Raw genomic sequence first — 20,427 nt, 5'->3', positions numbered from 1 at the left:
CAAGCACCATGAAGACTGCCCCAATCAAATGCCGGAATGGTTTGAAGTCTGCCAAGAGGTGCTGATGATGAAACGATATTGGTATCACGATAGATTGTAGTAATTGCCATGTCCCCGGAATAACCGAGTCAAGAAGGCTGAGTGTTCGAGTTCCTGTCATCGTTTGGAACACAAGGAAAGAGCGCCAACTTTCGCTAGAAACCACAAAGCTCCCAAGAACCGAAAGATAGAGAGGCCCGAAGTTGCCCAGAGTACGACACGAAAGTACCATGCGGTGCGGATAGTCGAGGTTGACTGATACTGTTAGAATGCGCTCAAGGTGATATGCAAGAGGGGACAAACCGTCAGGCAGATCTTCTTGATTCCATCATTGTTGATGCACAATGCTAGAATTCCATTACTGAGAGTCCAGAACAAGACAAGATTGGTGCGGAAGGCCTTGTACGAATCCTCGAGAGTGATTTCATCTTTCTGCTCGGGCTCTTGCCAAGGCGTTAGGGCCCGCTTGACGGTCTGTTCAAATTGCACGTCAATGTCTTCTTGCGGCTTTTCGATTTCCTCCACAAATGGAACGTGAGCTTCTTGTTTGGTCTGCACGGACGGCAAAGCATCAGCCTTGTCCGATCCCTTGGTGCCCCAAGAAACATCGTGCCAGTTGCAGAATGCATAGACCATCAAGATGTTGACTGACGAGGGCATGCCGAGGAAGTATGCCCACGACGAGGTGAACATGTGCCATGGGTCCCAGTAGAGGAAGCTAGCGATGAAATAGATCCCATAAGTAGAGACGAGCGCAACCAGGACCACGCCCCCAGTAGACGAAACGAACTGCCGCAAGAACGCGAGAACGCCGTGCGTCAGGTCAAAGCTAAGATTCTCAGGGGTCAAAGCTTGCGCAACGAGATAAAATGAGAGCACGAGAATATAAAACTGGACGATAGAGAAATAAATCAATGAAAGCGTGTAGAAAACCTTAGACCTGGAATGAATTGTGTTAGGAGAAGCAAGTAGATGGATGACTCCTTGAGTAAGAATATTACGTACCCCTTCGGCCGGTTTCCAAGCGCTAAGATGAACTGAAGAATCAGGAAAATAATATAACCAAACTTAAGGAATGTGTTGAAAATGGGCGAGGCTTCGGGACCGAATGGCCACGATTTGTAGTGGTTCACTGAGCTCGGTGTACCAACAATATCCATGATGACCGAAGTTGTGAGCCAATAAGAGGCTATATGAGTTAGTCAAGTCAATGTAAGAATCGATAAGAATACTTAGCTCGTACCGAGAGAGAACCATGTCATCACAAGCTGGCAGACATTGTAGATGAATTGGACATGCAGGAAAAACAGCCTTGGAATGCTGTGGCCGCTGCGATAGATCCGGTTAAAGTGCATCAACGAATAAAGTCCTGCCGCAAATGAACCATTGAGCCATCGCCGTCTTTGAGAGAGAAACTCAGGTGGACTCTCAGGCACATCAGTCTCGCCTTTGGACGCTTTCACATAGGTCAGTCGCCAACGACAACCCGCTTTGGCCACCAGTTCGAAGCACAAAATTCTGTCCTCGGCGAGGAACATGTTCTTCTTGAAAATATTCATACCCTCGATACCCTTTTTACCCAGTCTTTCGGAGAGTGTATGATCACCATGAAAGTATTGCTCGAGAGGCCGACCAACGATAGCCTTGTACCGATACGCGGAAAATGCGCCGGGCAGTACACTCACGTACCCGAAACTGCTTTCGAGAGGCTTATCCAAGATATTGGAGATCTTATACTCATAGTTTTGAGCAGCAACGATTGGATTGAAGACTTTTCGCCACGCAGGTCCAAGAAGCGCATGGATTTCGCCGCATGCGCCTCCGAGATTTTCATCATTGTAGAAAGCCTCCCAAAGCGTAAGGAGAGACTTGTGGCCAGGCTTGGTACCTGCATCGATCAAAATGCAGACCTCTGGGTTCAGAATACGACCAAATGCGTTGAAAAGCCACCGGTGTGAGTTGATCTTCTTGCTATTTTTGTGCTTGAGGCAAAAGATCATTTGCACTGGTGGAAGATTGTTCGGATCATTTAGAGATGGACGTATGAGTTGCTGAGACGGGGTGACCGAAAGCTGAGTTGTGTACTCGAACTGGATTCATGTCAGAAAGTCCTGTCGTGGAAACCATGTGCATTTTCCGACTCACGATATGAGCCACCGTCTCACGACCGTCTAGATCATGTTTCATGATACCATCCTGATATATTCCGATCGTCGCAAGCAAGTCCAGAGTATTCTTGTCACATGGTTTGATGCCATCAAACACAAGACAGACGACGATCTTCTGCCAGGCTGGGCCTCCCTTGTTCCAGAATTTTGTTTTCTTCAGATTGACCTAGGAATCAGGAGTGAGAATCAAAGATTCAGTGTTACTTAAAATGTCTTAATGAGACCGAGACCAGAAAAGAAATATGGCAGAGGTACTCACGATATCACGAACGTTTTGCATCACGCCGTGCAAGGTTCTTGCAGTCAGCACCTTATCCTCGTTGTAATAGGTGATGGCAATAAGCATCTCCGTGTGTCTGTTGTACATAGACTGACGAAGATTGTAGCCATGATGAAGAGTGAACTCATCAGGGTCACATGTCGCCGCCGTGTCTTGACATATCATTCTTTGTCATGCTCAGTGCAACACAAACAAGGGGGGGGCTTACTCACATCGCAGGTGGGTAAACTCTTCATTCTGTCCGTCTTCGAGGTCACGGTACTTTGGCTCAATTGCGTTTCTTATAGGACTCGGGACTGGATAGTCTACGCTGAGTACTGCTCCCTTGGTGAGTTTGATTCGACGCGTTGGATATCTGCGGAGGGTGTTGGTAAGTGGGGACTGTCGTTGCACCCATCGCTTTGAACTGGTTGACTCTGCATCGCGACTGATAGTCTCGGTCAACTCGATTCCATGATCATCATGCGCCCCTCCGTGGAGAGACCTGACGGAGCGGCTGGCAGTCTCGCTGTACGATGGGAGATATCGACTTTGACTGCTCACACTTCGTCTGGACGGTGGCCTGGAGAGGTCTGGTGGATGCAGAGACTGTGTGAAGACTTCCGGCTCTTCGAACTCTGAGCTAGTCTGGATAGTTCAACGCAAAGGGGCAAAGATAAGCACACTGAAATATCCACCAGTGACTTGCTGTGTCACTCACCCGGGAACGAGCCGAGACATTTCTTGCTTCCTGATTTGAGTGCAGTGACTGCTGTGAGTAATGTCGCCTGTGGGAGGTAGAACTCATGATTGACTCTTTCAAATTGTGGTAGAAAGAATGCCCATTGCTGTGACTCGAAAGCTGATGGAAGGTGAAGTCAAAATGAGAGGGAAAATGTAGTGAAAGATGGTTGTGTGCGCCTTTGTCGCGGACGAGAGAAGGTGTCGAGGGTCAGATGATAGTTGGATTTCGTATATTGGCGGAATGACCCTTCTCTTGGTCGAATTTCCCTAAATGATCTTCGAGTCAGCCAAACACGCCAAATTAGAGAGTCAGGCAGTTGTTTGATGACCAATTGATTCCACTAGGCCTTGACAGCAAAACCTTGCTATTTGGAATCAGGGCTTTTGTAGCGTGCTTTGTTTCAGAGTGAACTGTCTTTGTGCACCGTGGTGTCAAATTCACGAGCAACACTTCACCGTGCGAGAGCCACATGTCGGTTCGAAGCAAGTCTAGGGTACCTCCTAGCCCCGTTGTTGATGTGGTACAAGCTATCGGACCTCGAGCAGATTTCTCTTCCAATAGCAGAGGCCGCCTAGATGAGTGACACATTATCACCAAAGCCAAGTCCGTTGGTAAGACTGAGTGCTTGTTTCTTGTTCAATTTGAAGATCTTTATTCTCTCCTTCATACACATGTGACATTTGACAGACTATTATAGAGCAAAGACTATAGATCTTCCGCTTCTATTTGTGTTCTGCTTAATCCTGCACGCGCCACATTGGAGAAGACAGTATCTCTTAGCCATATGACTCGCCTTTGCTAGGCCAATTCATGACAATCAGACAAGGATCGTCACTACAGGGCCCGTGCAGCGTTCCCTACTTTGCGAATGCAACTATCCGAGATTGGCAGAACTCGAAGTCCTCAGCCTTACCGTATCAGACGCACTGTTCAGTGCTCATAAGCTTTCGACCCCGGGTGACCACCAATAACTGTACTGTCTCAAAGAAATCCTTGAACTGCACATGCGTTGCGTAACATCCTCTTTCCCAAGGACAACTCTTGTGGACAGACAGGGCAATGCATGGCTCTACAATGTCCCTCACTTGTCGAAGAATTCATAAAAAACCTACTCCCATCTGCTTCCAAAAAGTCAATTACAAGCTCTCAATTCTCTTTCTCAATACCATGCACCAGATAAAATTACATCCGAAGGAAATTCCGGAAATTTGCGGACAAGTCTGCAACAGGTCCTAGGTGTGATGTGTGCTTGAGATTTCATGGCTTGATTGCCCTATACACCAAAGCAAACTTTGTTCGCCGATACCACGGCTTCTCTTTCACCGTCGCTCATTTCCTCTGAGACTTCCCAGGATTTGTCTCCAAGACCCATGGCCCGTTGGCCCTCTGCGCTCAATTTATTCCACTTCATAGCCCCCGTAAAGCCCCGTTCGCCCGGGCCCCCAGCGCCAGGAAAGTCCCAAGGTGGTGAGTAGTCAATAGCAGCTTGGCGCTGTTTGAGAAGGTAGTCGACATTCATTTCGCACAGGGGGGTTGCGGGGATGTACAGAACGCTGGAATCACCTTTTCCGCGGTGTTCCTTGTCGACGGAGTGAATCATATCGCAATGCCAGAGCACATAATCTCCAGGCTCGACCGTAGGAGCCGATGTCATGGTCGAGTTGAGCTCGAGGTGTGGATGAGTGACAGGGTTAAGTTCCTGAGCAGCACCAGCAACAGATCCTGGAAACGATGCGTCCATCTGTGACTGCTGAGTTCCGGGATCAAAGAATGGACGAAGCATGGTGTACGCGGTACTATGGGTGATCATGGGGCACACGCGCAGTGATCCCTCACCCGGGGCAGTGTCGGACATGGCCAACCAACCCTGGAAGAGGCGAAGCATTGAACAGGCACCGGCACCATTGTACAGGTCCATTTTTGCTCTGAGACGGTGCTTCACGTCCCACGCGTCGTACTCCTCCCATTTGCCCTCGAATATCTTCGCGTACACGCGTGAGTACTCAGGATCCTCCCAGCGCTCGAGGGACCCCCGTCAACATGAGGCCCAAGAGCGAATTTGGCGTCGCCGGGGTTTCTTATACGCAGACGATCCGCATAGGTCAAGGGGTGATATGTTGACAGCTTCGAATCAGGATCCGAAGAATGCCAAAGACGCTGAAGAAAGCGCTGGGTGTTGAGCATGTTCGGATGAGCGCGGGCTTCTACCTGGCCTGATGACCAGTAGAGCTCATAAACAGCCGGTGAGTCGGCAGGGAATGCTTTGATGTTCTCTCGGTTCGCAGCGATGTATTCCCGGATGCGCTCTTTGTAGTCGAGTGCCTGCTGCCGAGAAACCACATTGCGAATGACGGCAGTACCCCGATGACGAATTTCCTTGACAGTGGCTTCGGGAACTGTTCCGGAAACTATATCATTGTAGTTTACTGAAGGAATGATCTATCAACCAGTCAGTGATATCGTCTTTGGGTAAGTGGCAGACGCTAGCTAGATAAGGAGATGTTCTCGGTTCATACATCGCTGCCTTTGGTCTTGATCTCGTGGACCTCACGCTCCAGGCTGGATAGGAGCCTGTACCAGCTATCGGTCAAAGCTGCCGAATTTTTGGCAAAAAGGCGGCGTTTCAAATCCGCGAATCTGGGAGCGAGAGGCTCTGGTTGATAATCTGGTTGGAGACTGGGAAAGACTGATGAGATATCACCCGCCGCTTTTGTGGTGTGTCCAGCGGTGGATGTAGATGCTGCACGAACTGCAGCTCTCGATAACACCCTTGACATTCTGTTAAGATGACTTTAATCTTCTTCAAGGATTGATTTCAATTCTGGGGGAGTCTTTTGCTCTCGTTAAATACCCCGGTGATAGGCGGGCGGTTACCACTTTCAGTAGTTACCCGCCTTTGAGCGGGTAGATTTCCCCAAGCAGTATTCTTGCGATTCCAGTTTGCTGAAGGACATCGGCTTCCGCATAAGAAGATCCGTCTCCTTTAGGGAAGCTCATCCCATTGACAAATGGGCTCTTCGCTTTGCCCTCTGGCAGTAGCACGCACGCTCAAAGTCTCGACAATACTTTATTCAGAGCGTTGTAGTTGGGTTAAAGCCACTGCAGGGAATGGGAATGGTTCTTCACGTAACTACTTCCCCGACTTTCCTCTTGTAGAGATCGTCCCGACGGCAATTCCTGGTCAGTGGATGTCATGCACCGGGGCAATTGATGCACCACAGAGGCTGACGCTGTATCTCGAGGTATCCCTGGTGCTGGAGACTGTCATATCATCCCAGTGTCACTGATCCGTGATCACAGTTACGAAAGACTGGATCGTTCCTCGCAGTCGGTACATAGTGGAGATCTGCTTCTTCTCCTCATGCGATGGACTTGACAGTATCCTTTCCGGTGATCAGGTGGTTTTACAATCGAATCTTGTGCTGCATTTCATCGCCAATCCTTACAGTAAAGTCACCGAGTACCGTGATTGCCACGATGTTTCTCTTTCTTCTGGTCACACGGAACGGCAGGCGAAGATGTTTTCCTAATTGAGAGTTGTTTGTAGATCCGGCGATTTGCCGATACCCGGACAGCAAGCTTCCCCGCAAACCCCCTCATTCTGCAACAATACTGGGTACTTTTGTATGACCTGTGCAGGTCGCTATTTTGCGGACCGAAGGCCGAGAGAGCACATAGTATAGAATATAGATAGTGGGAAGCTGGCAGTGGTGGATCTTGGCCTGCGTTCAACATAACACACCACTTCATACTTCACCATCTTACCAGTAAGGCACAACCGCACGATGGCTTTTTCAGTACAAGATCGAACTGCTCTTATCACTGGCGCAGGCTCTGGTATGTTTTCAAGGCAATGCCTTTAGTACAGAACTGTGCTCCAGAAACTGACAACCCGCGAGGAATCAACTTTTCCTTTGCGAAGCTACTCCTTGAGAGCGGTTGCAATGTACTGATTGCCGACCTGACTCTGCGATCAGAGGCCAAGGCCCTGGTCGAGAAGTACGACAGAGGTTCACCGCGCGCCATTTTCCAGGAAACCGACGTGCGAGACTGGCTCCAACTCGAGCGGATGTTTGAGGTGGCTGAGCGGGAGTTTGGAGAGGTCGATATTGTCTGTCCTGGCGCAGGTGTCTACGAGCCGGTGAGTCTGCCATTCCACATGGAGCGTCTCCAAGTCTTCAGACATGAATATGACCTAATTGACCCCAAACGCGGACGTAGCACTGGAGCAATTTTTGGCGTCCACCTGGCTCGGCGCCAAGCGGAGACGCGCGTGATGGTGGCCGGTACGCCCTGGTGGATATCAACATTACACATCCAATTCGTTCTTCGCAGCTCGCAATCGCGCATTTCTTGAAGCACCGTAAGCGCGACCAACCGAAACACCTGATTCATATCTCCAGTATCGCTGGGCAGGTCTCAGCTATGGCGGCACCAATGTATGTTGCATCCAAGCACGCCATTAGCGGGTTCGTCCGATCATTGGGGAAGCTCGAACGACTTGGCATTCGTGTCACCGCTGTGGCCCCTGGTGTCATCAAGACACCGCTGTGGACTGAACATCCAGAGAAGATGCAGATGATCAATGAGAGCGCTGATGAATGGGTGACACCTGAAGAAGTCGCCGAGGTCATGCTGGCGCTTATACAGCAGGACTCCGTTAGCGAGATCATAGGTGATCGGTCGGGGAAGGGTCGGCAGTATCAAATCACCGGAGGCACCATCCTTGAAGTGTCAAAGACCGTCCGTGAGGTTGCTGCGGTCAATGATCCAGGCCCAGGTGGTCGGCCGGGAAATAGCGTCTCTCATCAATCTGCTGTAGAAGAAGAAAGTTTCCAGCTCCTGCGAGAGGAGGGCTGGGGTGGCGCCAAGGACTAATTCATCTCAATTGATAACGCGTATGAGACAAACTCCAGAATCATCCCTATCTGTGCTGTCACGTTTGCTTCTTATCCGGATCCAGAAATGTAGAGGCTCGAAAGCAATCACCTCTGGAATAATAGGATATTGGTCATGGAGACGGTGGGTCTTTTGTGGTGTTAATTTGCCGGAAAGATGCCTCGCTCGGAGGGGCCCGTGGAGGTGGAGAGAGGGCCGAGAAATGGAGCCCCGAGGCTGGACAAGTCAGGTGCCGCTGAGCTATCGCGGCCACGCTCGATAAGACTTGGGCCACCGCGTCATTCTCTTCCCTTCCCAGCTTACACATTGTTATCTTCGTATACGCAGTTTTGAGTCTGTCCGACTCCGCTGGTCGTGGTCGCTGTCAGTTCAGATGCCATATCCTACACTCACAGTCGCATTCGATCTGTGATCAATCTTGTCACCATGGAGGAAGATTCAACTGTTGGAATCGTACACTCGCCACAGGGCGGCCCACGATGGTTAGTTCGCAGACAAGACGGCGATCCTGGACTGGGTTTATTGAATATAGGCTAACCATTTTCTTTTCACAGGCGAAGTGCGCGTGGAAAGAGAGCGGTCGGACATACGGGAGAGGCTAGTTGGTCTAGTAGCGTGATTAATCTGGTCAATACGAGTGAGCGCAGACGAGTATCCGAATCCGATTGCAACTATCGCTAATCCTTCCTGGCTTTCTCTAGTTATCGGCGCTGGCGTCCTTGCAATGCCACTCGCCATCTCGCACATGGGCATGGTCTTAGGTGTGTTTGTGATATTGTGGTCTGGAGTGACCGCGGGGTTCGGTCTTTACCTGCAGTCGAGGTGCGCCCAATATCTCGATCAAGGGAGCGCATCATTCTTCGCGCTGTCACAATTGACCTACCCAAATGCTGCGGTGGTCTTCGATGCGGCGATTGCGATCAAATGTTTTGGAGTCGGCGTTAGCTATCTCATCATCATCGGCGATCTTATGCCGGGCGTGGTACAAGGCTTCGTTGGAGCCGAGCCGGTCTATGACTTTTTGGTTGATCGCCATTTCTGGGTGACGGCATTCATGTAAGTGTCTCCGTCGCAGGCTCCTGGTCAGTCAATACTGACGTTCCTTCTTCACTGTCATTAGGTTGATAGTTATTCCTCTCTCATATCTGCGTCGTCTCGACTCGCTCAAGTATACCAGCATTGCCGCACTGGTCTCCATGGCGTATTTGGTCGTCTTAGTGGTCTATCACTTTGTCAAGGGTGATACTATTCCTGAAGGGGGACCAATCCGTGTCATTCACTGGGCTGGCGCTGTCCCGGCCCTGAGCAGCCTCCCAGTGATTGTCTTTGCTTTTACTTGTCATCAGAATGTACGATCCCTACCTAAACCAGATCTCCCGCGCAGTTTCGGTGTCGGTCGCTTACATCACCCCTATAGATGTTCTCCATCTTGAACGAGATCAAAAACAACAGCCACTTCCGAACTACAGGTGTTGTGTTTGCTAGCATTGGTAGCGCTGCCGCAACTTACATTCTCGTTGCAATCACCGGTTATCTTTCCTTCGGTAACAAAGTGGGAGGCAATATTGTCGGCATGTATCCTCCTGGCGTCGCAGCCACCATTGGTCGTGCTGCCATTGTCATGCTCGTCGTCTTCTCTTACCCATTACAATGTCACCCATGCAGGGCATCAGTGGATGCTGTTCTGAAATGGCGCCCAATCTCACAGCCCTCCGGGACCGAGGCATCTCCACACCGTCATCCTCTTCTTGGTCCGCGTGGCAATCGTATTCCAGAGCCCATGAGTGACATTCGGTTCTCGATCATTACCACTACCATCCTTATTCTGAGCTACATTGTTGCCATGACGGTGTCGTCTCTTGAAGCAGTACTTGCTTATGTCGGAAGCACTGGCAGTACCAGCATCAGTTTCATCCTACCCGGCCTCTTCTACTACAAGATATCCTCGCCTGATTCTCCCGCTCACCGAGGCTTCATGAAGGAGGACGATGAGGTCGTTGATGAGCTGTCCGACGACGATGATGCTGCAGATGCCGAGGCCGAAGGATCACTGGCGCGCTCATTGACTGAGAGTGGCTTGCTGCTCCGAAACACACGTCACTGGCGCAAAGCACTTCTCCGGCGTCTTAGCCTCGCTTTGGCCGTGTACGGTCTGGTGGTCATGGTCGTCTGTCTGATCACAAACACTTTCTTTATTGCCTCACACTGACGGCTTTCCTTCTTTCTGTCAAGTCTTTTGGCTCGATAGTGGTTATTCCCACTTCCATCTGTCGAAGTCTGTTTTGGTTTCCCCTGCATATGACGGCCGGCAATTCTCCTACTTCTTGATGTTCCTTTTGCAAAATGCTCTGACTGGCTTGTTAGATTATTTCTGCTGTTTACATTGATGCATCTCGTGTTGCTCGGCGCTTCAATTTTTCAATGTACAAATTGTCTCGTTTTCTTCCTTTCGAACAGATTGTTCTTCTGGTTGTGCTATTTCTTGCCAGAAGCTTCTTACCACAGATTAGAATTTGATCTTGTTGACTATATGGTACTACATGAAACCAGCTTCGCTGGCGCAAAGCATTTCCCACCTACAGACTCGGTGAGATAGGTCAGTGTCTACAAAGAGGAAATTTTGGGACCGGTACTTAAAAATAGCATTTGCCTGTTGGTTTACAACATCCTATGCAAAAGGTTGAATCGGAATTTTGAAGCCCAATGAACGTGCGGACAAGTCATCCCTGCTTCCACGTTATTGAGTGCTCTGGGTACTTCTATCCATCCACATCGAGTTCAGTCTTAACATGCTCGAACGGTTAATGCCATATTCACTCTCTGTGGCGCCTTGCAATACTGATGTCGCCGCTCATCTTATCATTGTGGGTCCAACTCTAACGTCTATCAGTTATCTCTTGCGGAGACTGGTTGAGGTATACCTGACTTCTTCTAAGTCTCATTGAGAGGCTACTTCATATTTAGTGACTACACTTGAATCATAGCTCGAACTAGTATTCACTTTGAGGTATTGCACAAAGCCTATCAGTGGCAAGGCGCTAGACAGACATCGAATCTACGAGAAGCCCAAGACGGCGCGTTCCATATCGCCCTACCACAAGGACCTCACGTGATCTTATCGATCACGTCACATGGTTGCTGCGCCTCCCCAGAAGAAAGAGCAGGCAACTACGACATCAAGATTCCACATCTACTTCTGATCGAATTAACGTTGCTTTCGTTATAGCTAATACGAGCACCGTACTTTCAAAACTGGGAAGCTCATCTACAGAAATGGCTGCGAACACTCGTTACGAGCCCGCGCCCCAGCGAGACTCCTTCGAGGATGATCATTACACCCAAGCGCCCCCATCTTACCAAGCTACAGCGACTGAGCCGGCGCCACGATCCGAAGATGACAACTTGCCAGACGACTTCAAGGTATGAAATATCACTGGGGTTATTAAAGTGTTGGATATGAAGCCACTAACATGATGTTTTAGTTCGGAGGTACAGTAGCAGAGGGGACGATCGACATTCGGATGCAGTTCGTTCGGAAGGTCTATGCGATCTTGTAAGTCGAATCTCCTCCCTCGAATAGCGCCCGCTACCTGATACGGTACCGACTTTAATCTGAAAACCTTCTTTCTAACAATGAAATTCGTTGCAGAACTGCCCAGATTCTCCTCACGACCATCCTCAGCTCCATCTCCTTTTTCAATGCATCATACCGCACCTGGATTCAGGGAAACTTCTGGCTTATGATCATCTCCATCTTTGGTGCCCTTGGCTTCATGCTTGCAACCTACTGGAAGCGCAAGTCTTACCCGTCCAACTTGCTTTTCCTTTCCGGCTTCACGTTGATGGAGGCGTACTCTATCAGCGTGGTCACGTCGTTCTACGAGTCGCGAATTGTTGTGCAAGCGCTTGTCTTGACCCTGGGCATCTTTGTCGCACTCACTCTTTTCGCTTGCCAGACCAAGTATGACTTCACTAGCTGGATGCCATACCTCTTCGGTGCTCTCTGGTTCATGATCCTTTTCGGGGTTGTGGCCATGTTTATGCCGTTTGGAAGCACTGCCGAGTTGATTTATGGTGGTCTCGGTGCCCTGATCTTCTCGGGCTATATCCTGGTGGATACTCAGCTGGTCATGCGCCACTACCACGTGGAGGAGGAGATCGCTGCTGCCATCGCGCTGTACCTGGATATTCTGAACCTGTTCCTGTCGATTCTTCGCATCCTGAACAGCCAGAATAACAACTAGCCTTAGTCATCCTTCGTCAGCAAGCATGCCCGCGATTTTGCAATCCACGCTTAATCAATCCTTCGCAGGGATACAACCGGATCCGAGCCTGTCTTGGTGATCACAGAGACTGTACTTACCTCTCTCATATCTCTTACACAACATTACAGCACTTTGCGGGTCTTCGTGTTCTGTTCTGTCTATTTTGCAATAAATTATGCCATGAGCGCTGATATTCGCCTGACTTGAGGGTTGCCTCTTGTGTTTCCTTCATATGATGCCAATGCGCTGTACCTAATTGGAACTGAGAATCATCATCTTACGCTTGAGATGAGAAACGCCCTTATCCCCGTATACTTGAGTAATGTCCGACCATTCATGGAATGTAGGGAAAAGTAGATTCCAGTTGCAAAGATGGTCTAGTCAAGCACATCGATTCGGGTCGAGACATATGAACAGTTCCCAGCTGAATTAGACATGTTACTCGGGACAGGAACAGACATCTTGTACAATTGATTCATGGACACTGTTAAGGTATACAGACAAACGCTTCGCATTCACACCATCTTCCAAGCATCATGGATAATTCGTTTACTCGCCCTCGAGATTTGGTTTGCTTATTTGCTGTCCTGGATTTGTTTCGTAGCAACAGCCAATCTCTGAGACATATCGTTCAAATCCGCCGACGTGATCTCCTCGTCGTGTCTTCGCCAGCCAAGCTCAGTTGGCAGAGCCTCGTTCTCTGCAAAGGGCGATCATAATCAGTTGACAATTCCTCGCGGTATCACTTTCTTGTCAAGCAGGCAGCATTCTGGTCGATGACACAATGCTTTGGAGACTCGATTCACTCACGGAAGAAATATTCTACCCAGGCCTTGGGGACGGTTCCAGCCGTCTTGTCGCCAAAGGCGAGCATGTACGCTGAATTCTCGATGAACGTCGTTCCCTTGGCAGCTTCGGAGAAGGTGAAGTCGGGATTTGTTCGGTTGGAGGTATCTACACGAGCCTGGCGAGCGAGCGCCGCATGATAAACGTCAATCTCGTCGCCTTGCCAGTATGAGCGGGTCTGGTCAAAGGTGGCCTGGTCGAAGCTGTGGTCGTTTCCGCTGTAGTAGTCTCGGCGGCTGGTTTATTCAAAGTCAGACTGATCATGTTCTCTGCATCTCGGGGATTCACACAAGCAGTGATGAGATCGTCCTACCTCAGACTGGCATCGTGCTCGAGAATGTTATGATGACTTAGGTCATCGAGCGAGAATGTGGTCGCATTGGGTGAAAGATTGGTCTTCAGGCCGGCCTGGTAGAAGGTCTTGGAGAAGTCTCTGGCGAGATTGATGGAGTCTTTGAGTCCGTTGACGACCTCATCCTCTGTGAGATCTCGGCCGTGGTGAGGAATGAAGCCCTGGTTGGCCAGGGTGTTCAACATCGGACATGGCCCGCGTGCTGATATCTGGTCAGAGAGGGTTCTACTCGTGATTCTTTTTTTTTCGCTCGGCATACAACCATCCATTGGAGAATGTTGGGACTTACTGTCGCTGGGTCCAGCAGGTCGCCAGTTGACCGGGGGGTGATCTTTGGGGAGAGCCGAAGCTGAAGCTCCAAGGCAACTGGCCGCGATGACTGCGATGGTTACCTTCATGTTCGAAGTATGTATTGCTATATCGAAGGAGCAAGGATGCAAGTTCTGGAGAAGGAAAAATTGAAAGAACTGGGATCCAGGCCAGAATCATCCCCGAAATGATCGTCCCACTCTTGGCTTTATAACTTCATTTCGTCGATATTAAGATCGTCTCATTATAGCATCCGAGTTCACACTGTACAATTAATCACTATACAGTGGACTGAGTGTACACCTGAGATATTCATCACTAATCCATCCAGTCACGCTAGGTTATTTGGAAATCAACACCCAACCCCTCGGTCCATTCTACCCGTTCGAGCCCAGCATTTATCATCATATCAAAATGACCGCAATACTGACTTTTCAGTCTGCCACACATGATCAAGGCAACGGCCGTCTTGGACAGAGATTTCGCATTGGCACGTCCACATTAACACGGACTAATCAGCTCTGTCTGGTTAGTGCTCCAAAAGCTCCGAGTCCACTTTACCGTACCGTTGGCAGAGAGGACGGGCGATATGCCGCTTATGAGAGAACAGGACTACGAGACGACGGCGCAGATCACTGATTTGGAATGCCAAGGGTATTCAGTTCTGAGTCGAGAGATTGGCAGCATCCAGAGAGTTCCAGACTATGCATTGTTGACAGGCACATGGCCAGGGTTGAGTTGCAGCCGGTGATCGTGCCGCCTTCCTCCAGTCGGGGCTGGAGGGATTTGCAGAAAGGAATCTCCATTCGATGTGTTCCGGTTGGAAATAAAAGCTGCCTGATTCAGTCGGAAAAGGACCTCGGTTGACGATCTCGTGGGTGATACCCAGTCCATACCTATTGCCTGACTATGTAGATATGAAGGGGTCCGGGCGACGATCTACTTGGTTGGACGATGAGGACGTTTCACTTGTCAATCACCACTGCTACACGGGCAAGAAATGTAGAGACAATCCGCCACATGCTCGGTGTTCCTCATTTGCAAGCTTCTTGACTGGGCCATTTGTCAACTTTTGCACCCTTCAGCCCATAAAAAAAAAACACTTTTTCTTTGGAGCGCATCTTTTGCAAGACAAAATGCGGATTGCCGCCCCTGACTCCACATGCAAAAGTGGATCCTGCAAGCCATGCGCCAGGGCTCCAGCGGGCATCTTCAAAATTGGGTCCAGGCGAGTTGAGTATTCGGTTCTTCACCGGGTTTGTGCCCGGACAGGAAAAGATTTCCCATATCTGAATGTGCTCTTAGCCTTCTAATGAGGAATAGGATCAAGGTTCTCCAGTACCCGGAAGGTCGAGCAAGTTTATATTTTGGTTTGTTCACATGAAAATTAGTTTCTTATGTACATACGCCCATTAATCAATAACTCGTGGTCGGTCGTTATATAGCATCTCCCTTCCTTTTTTGACGCACTTGTCTTTCCCTTTCGAGCAAAGCGGCGGTGATACTGAATTCAACGAGGAGACTCAAGTATCCACTTCTTTTGGAAGCCTCTCGCTTCCAGATGAGGATCTCGTCTCATCCTCTTCATTCAGAGGAGGAGTCCCCGTACCTTCGGTCTCGGTATAATCGTCTTCATCGTCCGAGTCTTCGGCGCCCGCGTCCTGACCCATGTGCGGGTTGGCAGCCTCGGATAAGAAGGTGGGAAGCTGTCGCCGCTCAAAGTCTTGTGTATGAGCAGTTCCTGCGCGGAAACTGAACCGTCGGAGACTTCCCGAGCGAGTACCTGGTGGGATACGGGGCCGGATGGTCGAAGTTTCGGGAGTTCCGACCCCAGTCTCAACATCGATGACTGGCATAATTAGTGTCGGGGCAGGTTGTTCCTGAAGCTGGACATCACTGGCACGTGAGCTCTCACGGGCTCTTTGAGGAATTTCGAACTTGTAGGGAAGTTTGGGCTCGCGAGATGCATGGAACTTGGTCACATTCGCACAATGTTCATTCTCGACACGGAGAATAGACCACACGCCACGCCGAAGCACTTCCGACAGGGCGACAAAGAAGCTGAGCAGGGCTGAATGCTGGATATCGTGGGAGAAGATGGCGTAAAAGATCCAGTTGAATCGGACAACGATATCCAGGACAATCGCGCCGTAGTAAATCCAGACGTACCGGAAGGCAAGCTCGTCCCGCAAGAGAACATGCTTCGCATACGGGTCTCCCAGACTCCAGTCCATGAGCACGTCCCAGATGGAAGTATAGATTGAGTTGAGAAGGGCAAACGTCAGGAAAGGCGCTTGGAATCGGGTACTTCGGTTGATCCGCCACATGCTGAGTGTCGAGTAGTAAGCAATACCGCAGACGTATTTGGCCAAGTTGAACAGGTGCGGGAAAGCATCTTGTGGGAAAGAGAGCTTCTTGTGTTTCTTGTCATTTGTGTAGCGGCGAATACACTGACAGGCACGCCAGAATGATGGGAGACAAGTGAAGACTCCCATGACTCGGGAATGGGAGGAATTACACGTGGCAGGGGTGTCCCAATACGTGGCGTACAGACAAAAGAAGAGTTCGATGTTCTGCGCAAGGTTAGTCTTGTTCAACACAGCAAAGGGCCAATCGTAACATACCCCCATAGCATACGTCTGGGAGCAATACATGTCGCCGAGGAAAAAGTCCCGAAACTCGACAGTCTTGTAAACTCCCGAGAACCACAGACGCCACTGCAGCTTTGTTAGTCATGATACTTTACAACTCGTGATATACACCGGTGACTCACATTCGTTGCAGCCCACCAGCTGCGGCTCTGGTGGTATAGTACGGGTGCGGGCAGGTAGATAATAAACACAGACAAGCCAATTAGTACCACAGGCCAGTAAATGTACATCTCGTTGACCCATGAAAAATTAAGCCACATGAAAAGTCCCAACAGGAACATAAAGAAGGCCGAGACCTAGAGGTGCTGTCAGCACAAGATTCGCACAACGACGTCGTCCGGGCCCTGACATACCTCCAGCAATTGGCGCCACTCCAGGGTGTGCCTAGTATTGTATTCGAAAATGAACCGATAATTAACCCTCGAATGGCTCCAAACCATACAGGCCAAGCAGAACAGGAACAAATGAAGCGAGATCATGAAGTATCCGCCGTATAGCTGGTAAGAGCAAATCAGTTTTATGACACCTCTCTCGTCGCCATCAAAATATTCATTGAGCCGACATTGGAATGGCAGAGAGATTTGGGAGACATACCTGCAGCAGATAACTTGTATTAACGTGCAATGTGGGATCATTTTGCGACGAGTTCCGCGCGGCATATACGAGCGCCTGGATAGCAAAGAGAATCCCGGCCATAAGAAAGAGGCCGGCGCGAAAGGTGTGAGGGGAATAGTCGCCAGACTTTTGAGTTGTGCTGCGAAGTTTCGTCGCAGCGATTTTGGTGTTCCCAGCTTCAAAATACCGTCCATACCAGTCTTCGAGTTTACGCATGATGTCTGCGGTCTCGCCACTTCGCACAAAGTAGGACTTGTTGACGCGCTCCGTCATATATTCGAGAGGCTTTTTCTGCGTCGACCGCTTTATCGAATTTCTTATTGATCTTGCGAAAAGCAGTCTGGTTGAGATTAGCGTAGCCTCGCAGCAGATCGACCCCACGATAGAACTCTTGCATGGCGATTTTCAGCTGATGCTTAGCCGTTCGATATCCTGGGTCCTTCTTCGGCGTATCGTTGTACTCCAAATCTTCCCTCCGATCAAACATGAATTCACGATCTCGAGGGCGCAGCCCTGGTGTTTCCATGCGCGCCAGGGACTGAGAGTTCTTGCCAAAGCGAAGCGACTGCCCTGAAAACTTTTGCTTCAGGGTCTCCTTGAGATGGGCTGCATTCCACGCGGCAACATCTTTCGGACGATGTATGATATCTCGCGTCTTCCCACGGACAGCTGCTTTGACACCCTTCATTTCCTCTTGTCGGCTCTGAGACATCGCGTGAAGTTGCTGGTGAAGAGCTTCGTAGCGCTCCTGAGCTTCTTCTTCCTTCTTTCGATAGAATTGGTCGATCTTCTTCAGCTCGTCATCCAGCCATGCATAGAATTCGTTTTGGCGTTTTTCGACTTCCCGATAAGGATCGGCGGACGATGGATCTTCCACGTACGAGAAGACACGACGAATGAACTGCGGCGTACGGTTCGCCGCAGATGCGACAGAGGTTCCAGACGGGAGTCGTGTCACCTTTGCTGTAGTCCCAGGTTGCGTTGCAGTAGTGCCTCGGCCCGTGGAGGATTTTGTCAGTTCTGGTTCCAGTGGGCTCGAGGGATGTTGCTGACTGGCGACTGGCGGCGGTTTTGTCACTCGCTGCGAACTTAATTCTCTTGTTGAAGAGTCATGCTGATTTGGATCGATTGCGGGCTCCGGCAGTCTCAGTGATCTGATATCGGGGCTGTCAATATGCTGCCGCGGGGACGCAACGATGCTTCCGTAACTACCGACTGGGCCCGAGAGACGAGACCCCGGTGTCTGTAAAGGCTGCTGCTCCGTTGAAGGAGCGGGCCGATTGGATGAATCAGGATAATCGAATGCACCGAGCCCAGCAGAATGGGTGTGGGAGGGCGTCGGAGGATATCGCGCGGACTGCGAACGAGGAGCGATCCCCGGTGTTCGACTTGCGGTCTTGAGTGCTCGCGTGATCGCCTTGATTTTTTTCTTGCCGGTCTGCAGGTCTTTGATATTAATGATCCATCCCAGCCCCGATGCAAGCTGCGAGCCATTTTACCTTATAATCCAGGTACATCACCCTCCATTCCGGCACCAACTCTCTTTCCAGTTCCCTGCATTTCCACTCGGGATTAGTGACTTTGGAATGTCTTCTCCCGGGGTCACTCGCGGTGACATGCAAGCGGGTGAGGGGCATGACTTACTTTGCAAACTTCATCCTGATCACGACTCGATAGTCACCGCATACCTCGCCGTGGTGGGAAAGAGAGTGTGGCAGCCAAGCTGGATCAGAAAAAATGTGGACGAATGAGTAATGACCAGCAGGGACGAAGTTTATCGGGCCGACCAACAAGGGTCATACGGCATTATGGGGATGAGGCGTCCAGAGATCAGTAATTTGCAACCGCAGAAAAAGAAAAATCGCGTGAAGCACCACCGCCTGAATTGGCTTGCTTGGCGGAAGCGGCACTCGGGTGGTGCTAAACCAAGTTGGATGCGACGAGAGGCGCCAAGTCTTGAAGTTAAGTACAAGTACAGATTCCAATTTTTGCACCCTCCGTGCAGGCACGAGCGAGACGACCGGGAACCCGAAGATCGGAGCACGTCTCGACTATTCCAGGCAGGTCTTGAATTTGCGCCTGTTAAAGGTTTGCCACCAGGACTCCCAGAATTTTTCGGAAAAGCTTCTGAGATTCGCAGTCACAATCAGAAGGCTTCAACTGCGCACGTGCAGGTCGCGGAGGAGCTCATGTATGTCATGAAATGCCCGAGGGGACCTGAGGACGGCAACGCAGAGCCTGATCGTCCCTGCAGATGCCTCAGTTTCGAGGCTTCCATGAACGCACGGCGACTGTCCTCGAGCGTGATTCGTTGCTGTCATCAGGATGATCCACGGTCCGCGAATTCCACGGCGACCTGGAATTTCAGGACCCACCTTTCCTTTTCTCCTATCTTATCGAGCGGGTACTACTGTACATAGTACATAGTAGTTACATACTACTCCTCGTCTAGTGAGGTAACTACCTCAGTCTACTAACGTCACATGCTCTCCGGCTCAGTAAACTGCTCACCACGGTACTACTGCAGGATGTTCTCGGGCTTATCAGTGGTTTACCGCCGTTTTCCAATCTTTTCATTAAACTTTGATGCTTGCCAACAGTTCACCGGTCTACTGGACCTACCATCTACCTTACAGGATCTTGAGTCACATAAGCGACCCCCGTCATCCACCTTAAATGGCAAGAGAGGGGTCAGAGAGCTCGAATGTGGCCTGGCCCGAGCTCCAAAGGCCTCTCAGCAAGTACAGTACTATGCATTTGCGGGCCTGGAATGTAGCCCTGGAATGTACTCGGCGGTTTTACATCATTTTGAGTGGCCCATGAATCACCCGACTCTGTGACCCTCACGCCCTTAGTCCACGTATGTGCGTGCGTCGAATCATCGTTTAGTGAACCCGATCTGTCCAGTCTCTAGCCGGTGATGCGGTCGGCACGCAGCGACAAGAATCATAGGCTCCACAAAACATACTCCGCACTTCCGCAGGGCAAAATGACATGGATTTGAGTTCATCTGGGTTGATCTTTGGCAATCCCCAGAGCCTCCACGAATATACTTGAGTGTTGCCTCTGAGCGCTAGTATGCGCGAGCGATAAATGCATACTGCATCAGTGCATAACCGCATGGTACATAGGACATACTACTAACTAAGGTACAGTATAGTTAAGTCAGTACATAGTTAAGTACATACTTAAGTACATAGGTAAGTACATAGGTAAGTACATTCTACATACTGCATTAGTACTTACTACATACACGTACAAAATTCATTCGAGTCCCTT

At 50.0% G+C, this 20,427-nt stretch overlaps 7 protein-coding genes across 7 annotated transcripts; 3 read left to right on the top strand and 4 right to left on the bottom strand.

The window, feature by feature from the left end:
* Nucleotides 1-303: 303 nt before the first annotated feature.
* N7539_000448 (Chitin synthase C) lies at nucleotides 304-3,207 on the bottom strand (the record flags this gene model as incomplete). The annotated part of the gene is made up of 7 exons (XM_056930052.1): nucleotides 304-979; nucleotides 1,045-1,228; nucleotides 1,283-2,129; nucleotides 2,185-2,373; nucleotides 2,467-2,639; nucleotides 2,700-3,109; nucleotides 3,188-3,207. 7 exons carry the CDS (start codon nucleotides 3,205-3,207, stop codon nucleotides 304-306), a joined length of 2,499 nt encoding a protein of 832 aa, XP_056794345.1.
* Nucleotides 3,208-4,484: 1,277 nt separating this feature from the next.
* On the bottom strand, nucleotides 4,485-5,988 carry N7539_000447 (DUF1479 domain-containing protein; the record flags this gene model as incomplete). The annotated part of the gene is made up of 3 exons (XM_056930051.1): nucleotides 4,485-5,231; nucleotides 5,252-5,650; nucleotides 5,728-5,988. 3 exons carry the CDS (start codon nucleotides 5,986-5,988, stop codon nucleotides 4,485-4,487), a joined length of 1,407 nt encoding a protein of 468 aa, XP_056794344.1.
* Nucleotides 5,989-6,996: 1,008 nt separating this feature from the next.
* On the top strand, nucleotides 6,997-8,089 carry N7539_000446 (uncharacterized protein; the record flags this gene model as incomplete). The annotated part of the gene is made up of 3 exons (XM_056930050.1): nucleotides 6,997-7,048; nucleotides 7,093-7,352; nucleotides 7,433-8,089. The coding sequence occupies 3 exons, from the start codon at nucleotides 6,997-6,999 to the stop codon at nucleotides 8,087-8,089; spliced, it is 969 nt and encodes a 322-aa protein (XP_056794343.1).
* A 447-nt stretch (nucleotides 8,090-8,536) lies between these two features.
* N7539_000445 (uncharacterized protein) lies at nucleotides 8,537-10,319 on the top strand (the record flags this gene model as incomplete). The annotated part of the gene is made up of 5 exons (XM_056930049.1): nucleotides 8,537-8,592; nucleotides 8,665-8,747; nucleotides 8,812-9,166; nucleotides 9,231-9,459; nucleotides 9,528-10,319. The coding sequence occupies 5 exons, from the start codon at nucleotides 8,537-8,539 to the stop codon at nucleotides 10,317-10,319; spliced, it is 1,515 nt and encodes a 504-aa protein (XP_056794342.1).
* A 1,064-nt stretch (nucleotides 10,320-11,383) lies between these two features.
* On the top strand, nucleotides 11,384-12,354 carry N7539_000444 (Bax inhibitor-1 family protein; the record flags this gene model as incomplete). Its single annotated transcript, XM_056930048.1, has 3 exons — nucleotides 11,384-11,530; nucleotides 11,593-11,663; nucleotides 11,760-12,354. The coding sequence occupies 3 exons, from the start codon at nucleotides 11,384-11,386 to the stop codon at nucleotides 12,352-12,354; spliced, it is 813 nt and encodes a 270-aa protein (XP_056794341.1).
* A 596-nt stretch (nucleotides 12,355-12,950) lies between these two features.
* Nucleotides 12,951-13,971, bottom strand: N7539_000443 (peroxidase family protein; the record flags this gene model as incomplete). Its single annotated transcript, XM_056930047.1, has 4 exons — nucleotides 12,951-13,075; nucleotides 13,186-13,457; nucleotides 13,535-13,775; nucleotides 13,863-13,971. The coding sequence occupies 4 exons, from the start codon at nucleotides 13,969-13,971 to the stop codon at nucleotides 12,951-12,953; spliced, it is 747 nt and encodes a 248-aa protein (XP_056794340.1).
* A 1,434-nt stretch (nucleotides 13,972-15,405) lies between these two features.
* N7539_000442 (SPX and EXS domain-containing protein) lies at nucleotides 15,406-18,806 on the bottom strand (the record flags this gene model as incomplete). The annotated part of the gene is made up of 8 exons (XM_056930046.1): nucleotides 15,406-16,455; nucleotides 16,507-16,599; nucleotides 16,656-16,829; nucleotides 16,887-17,030; nucleotides 17,128-17,488; nucleotides 17,538-18,586; nucleotides 18,648-18,702; nucleotides 18,793-18,806. 8 exons carry the CDS (start codon nucleotides 18,804-18,806, stop codon nucleotides 15,406-15,408), a joined length of 2,940 nt encoding a protein of 979 aa, XP_056794339.1.
* Nucleotides 18,807-20,427: the final 1,621 nt, after the last annotated feature.

Source organism: Penicillium diatomitis, assembly GCF_028827545.1.
Source record: "Penicillium diatomitis strain IBT 30728 chromosome Unknown utg000001l_segment0_segment0, whole genome shotgun sequence".
In the NCBI taxonomy this organism is placed as follows: Eukaryota; Fungi; Ascomycota; class Eurotiomycetes; order Eurotiales; family Aspergillaceae; genus Penicillium; species Penicillium diatomitis.
This window is presented reverse-complemented; position numbering and strand designations above follow the sequence as displayed.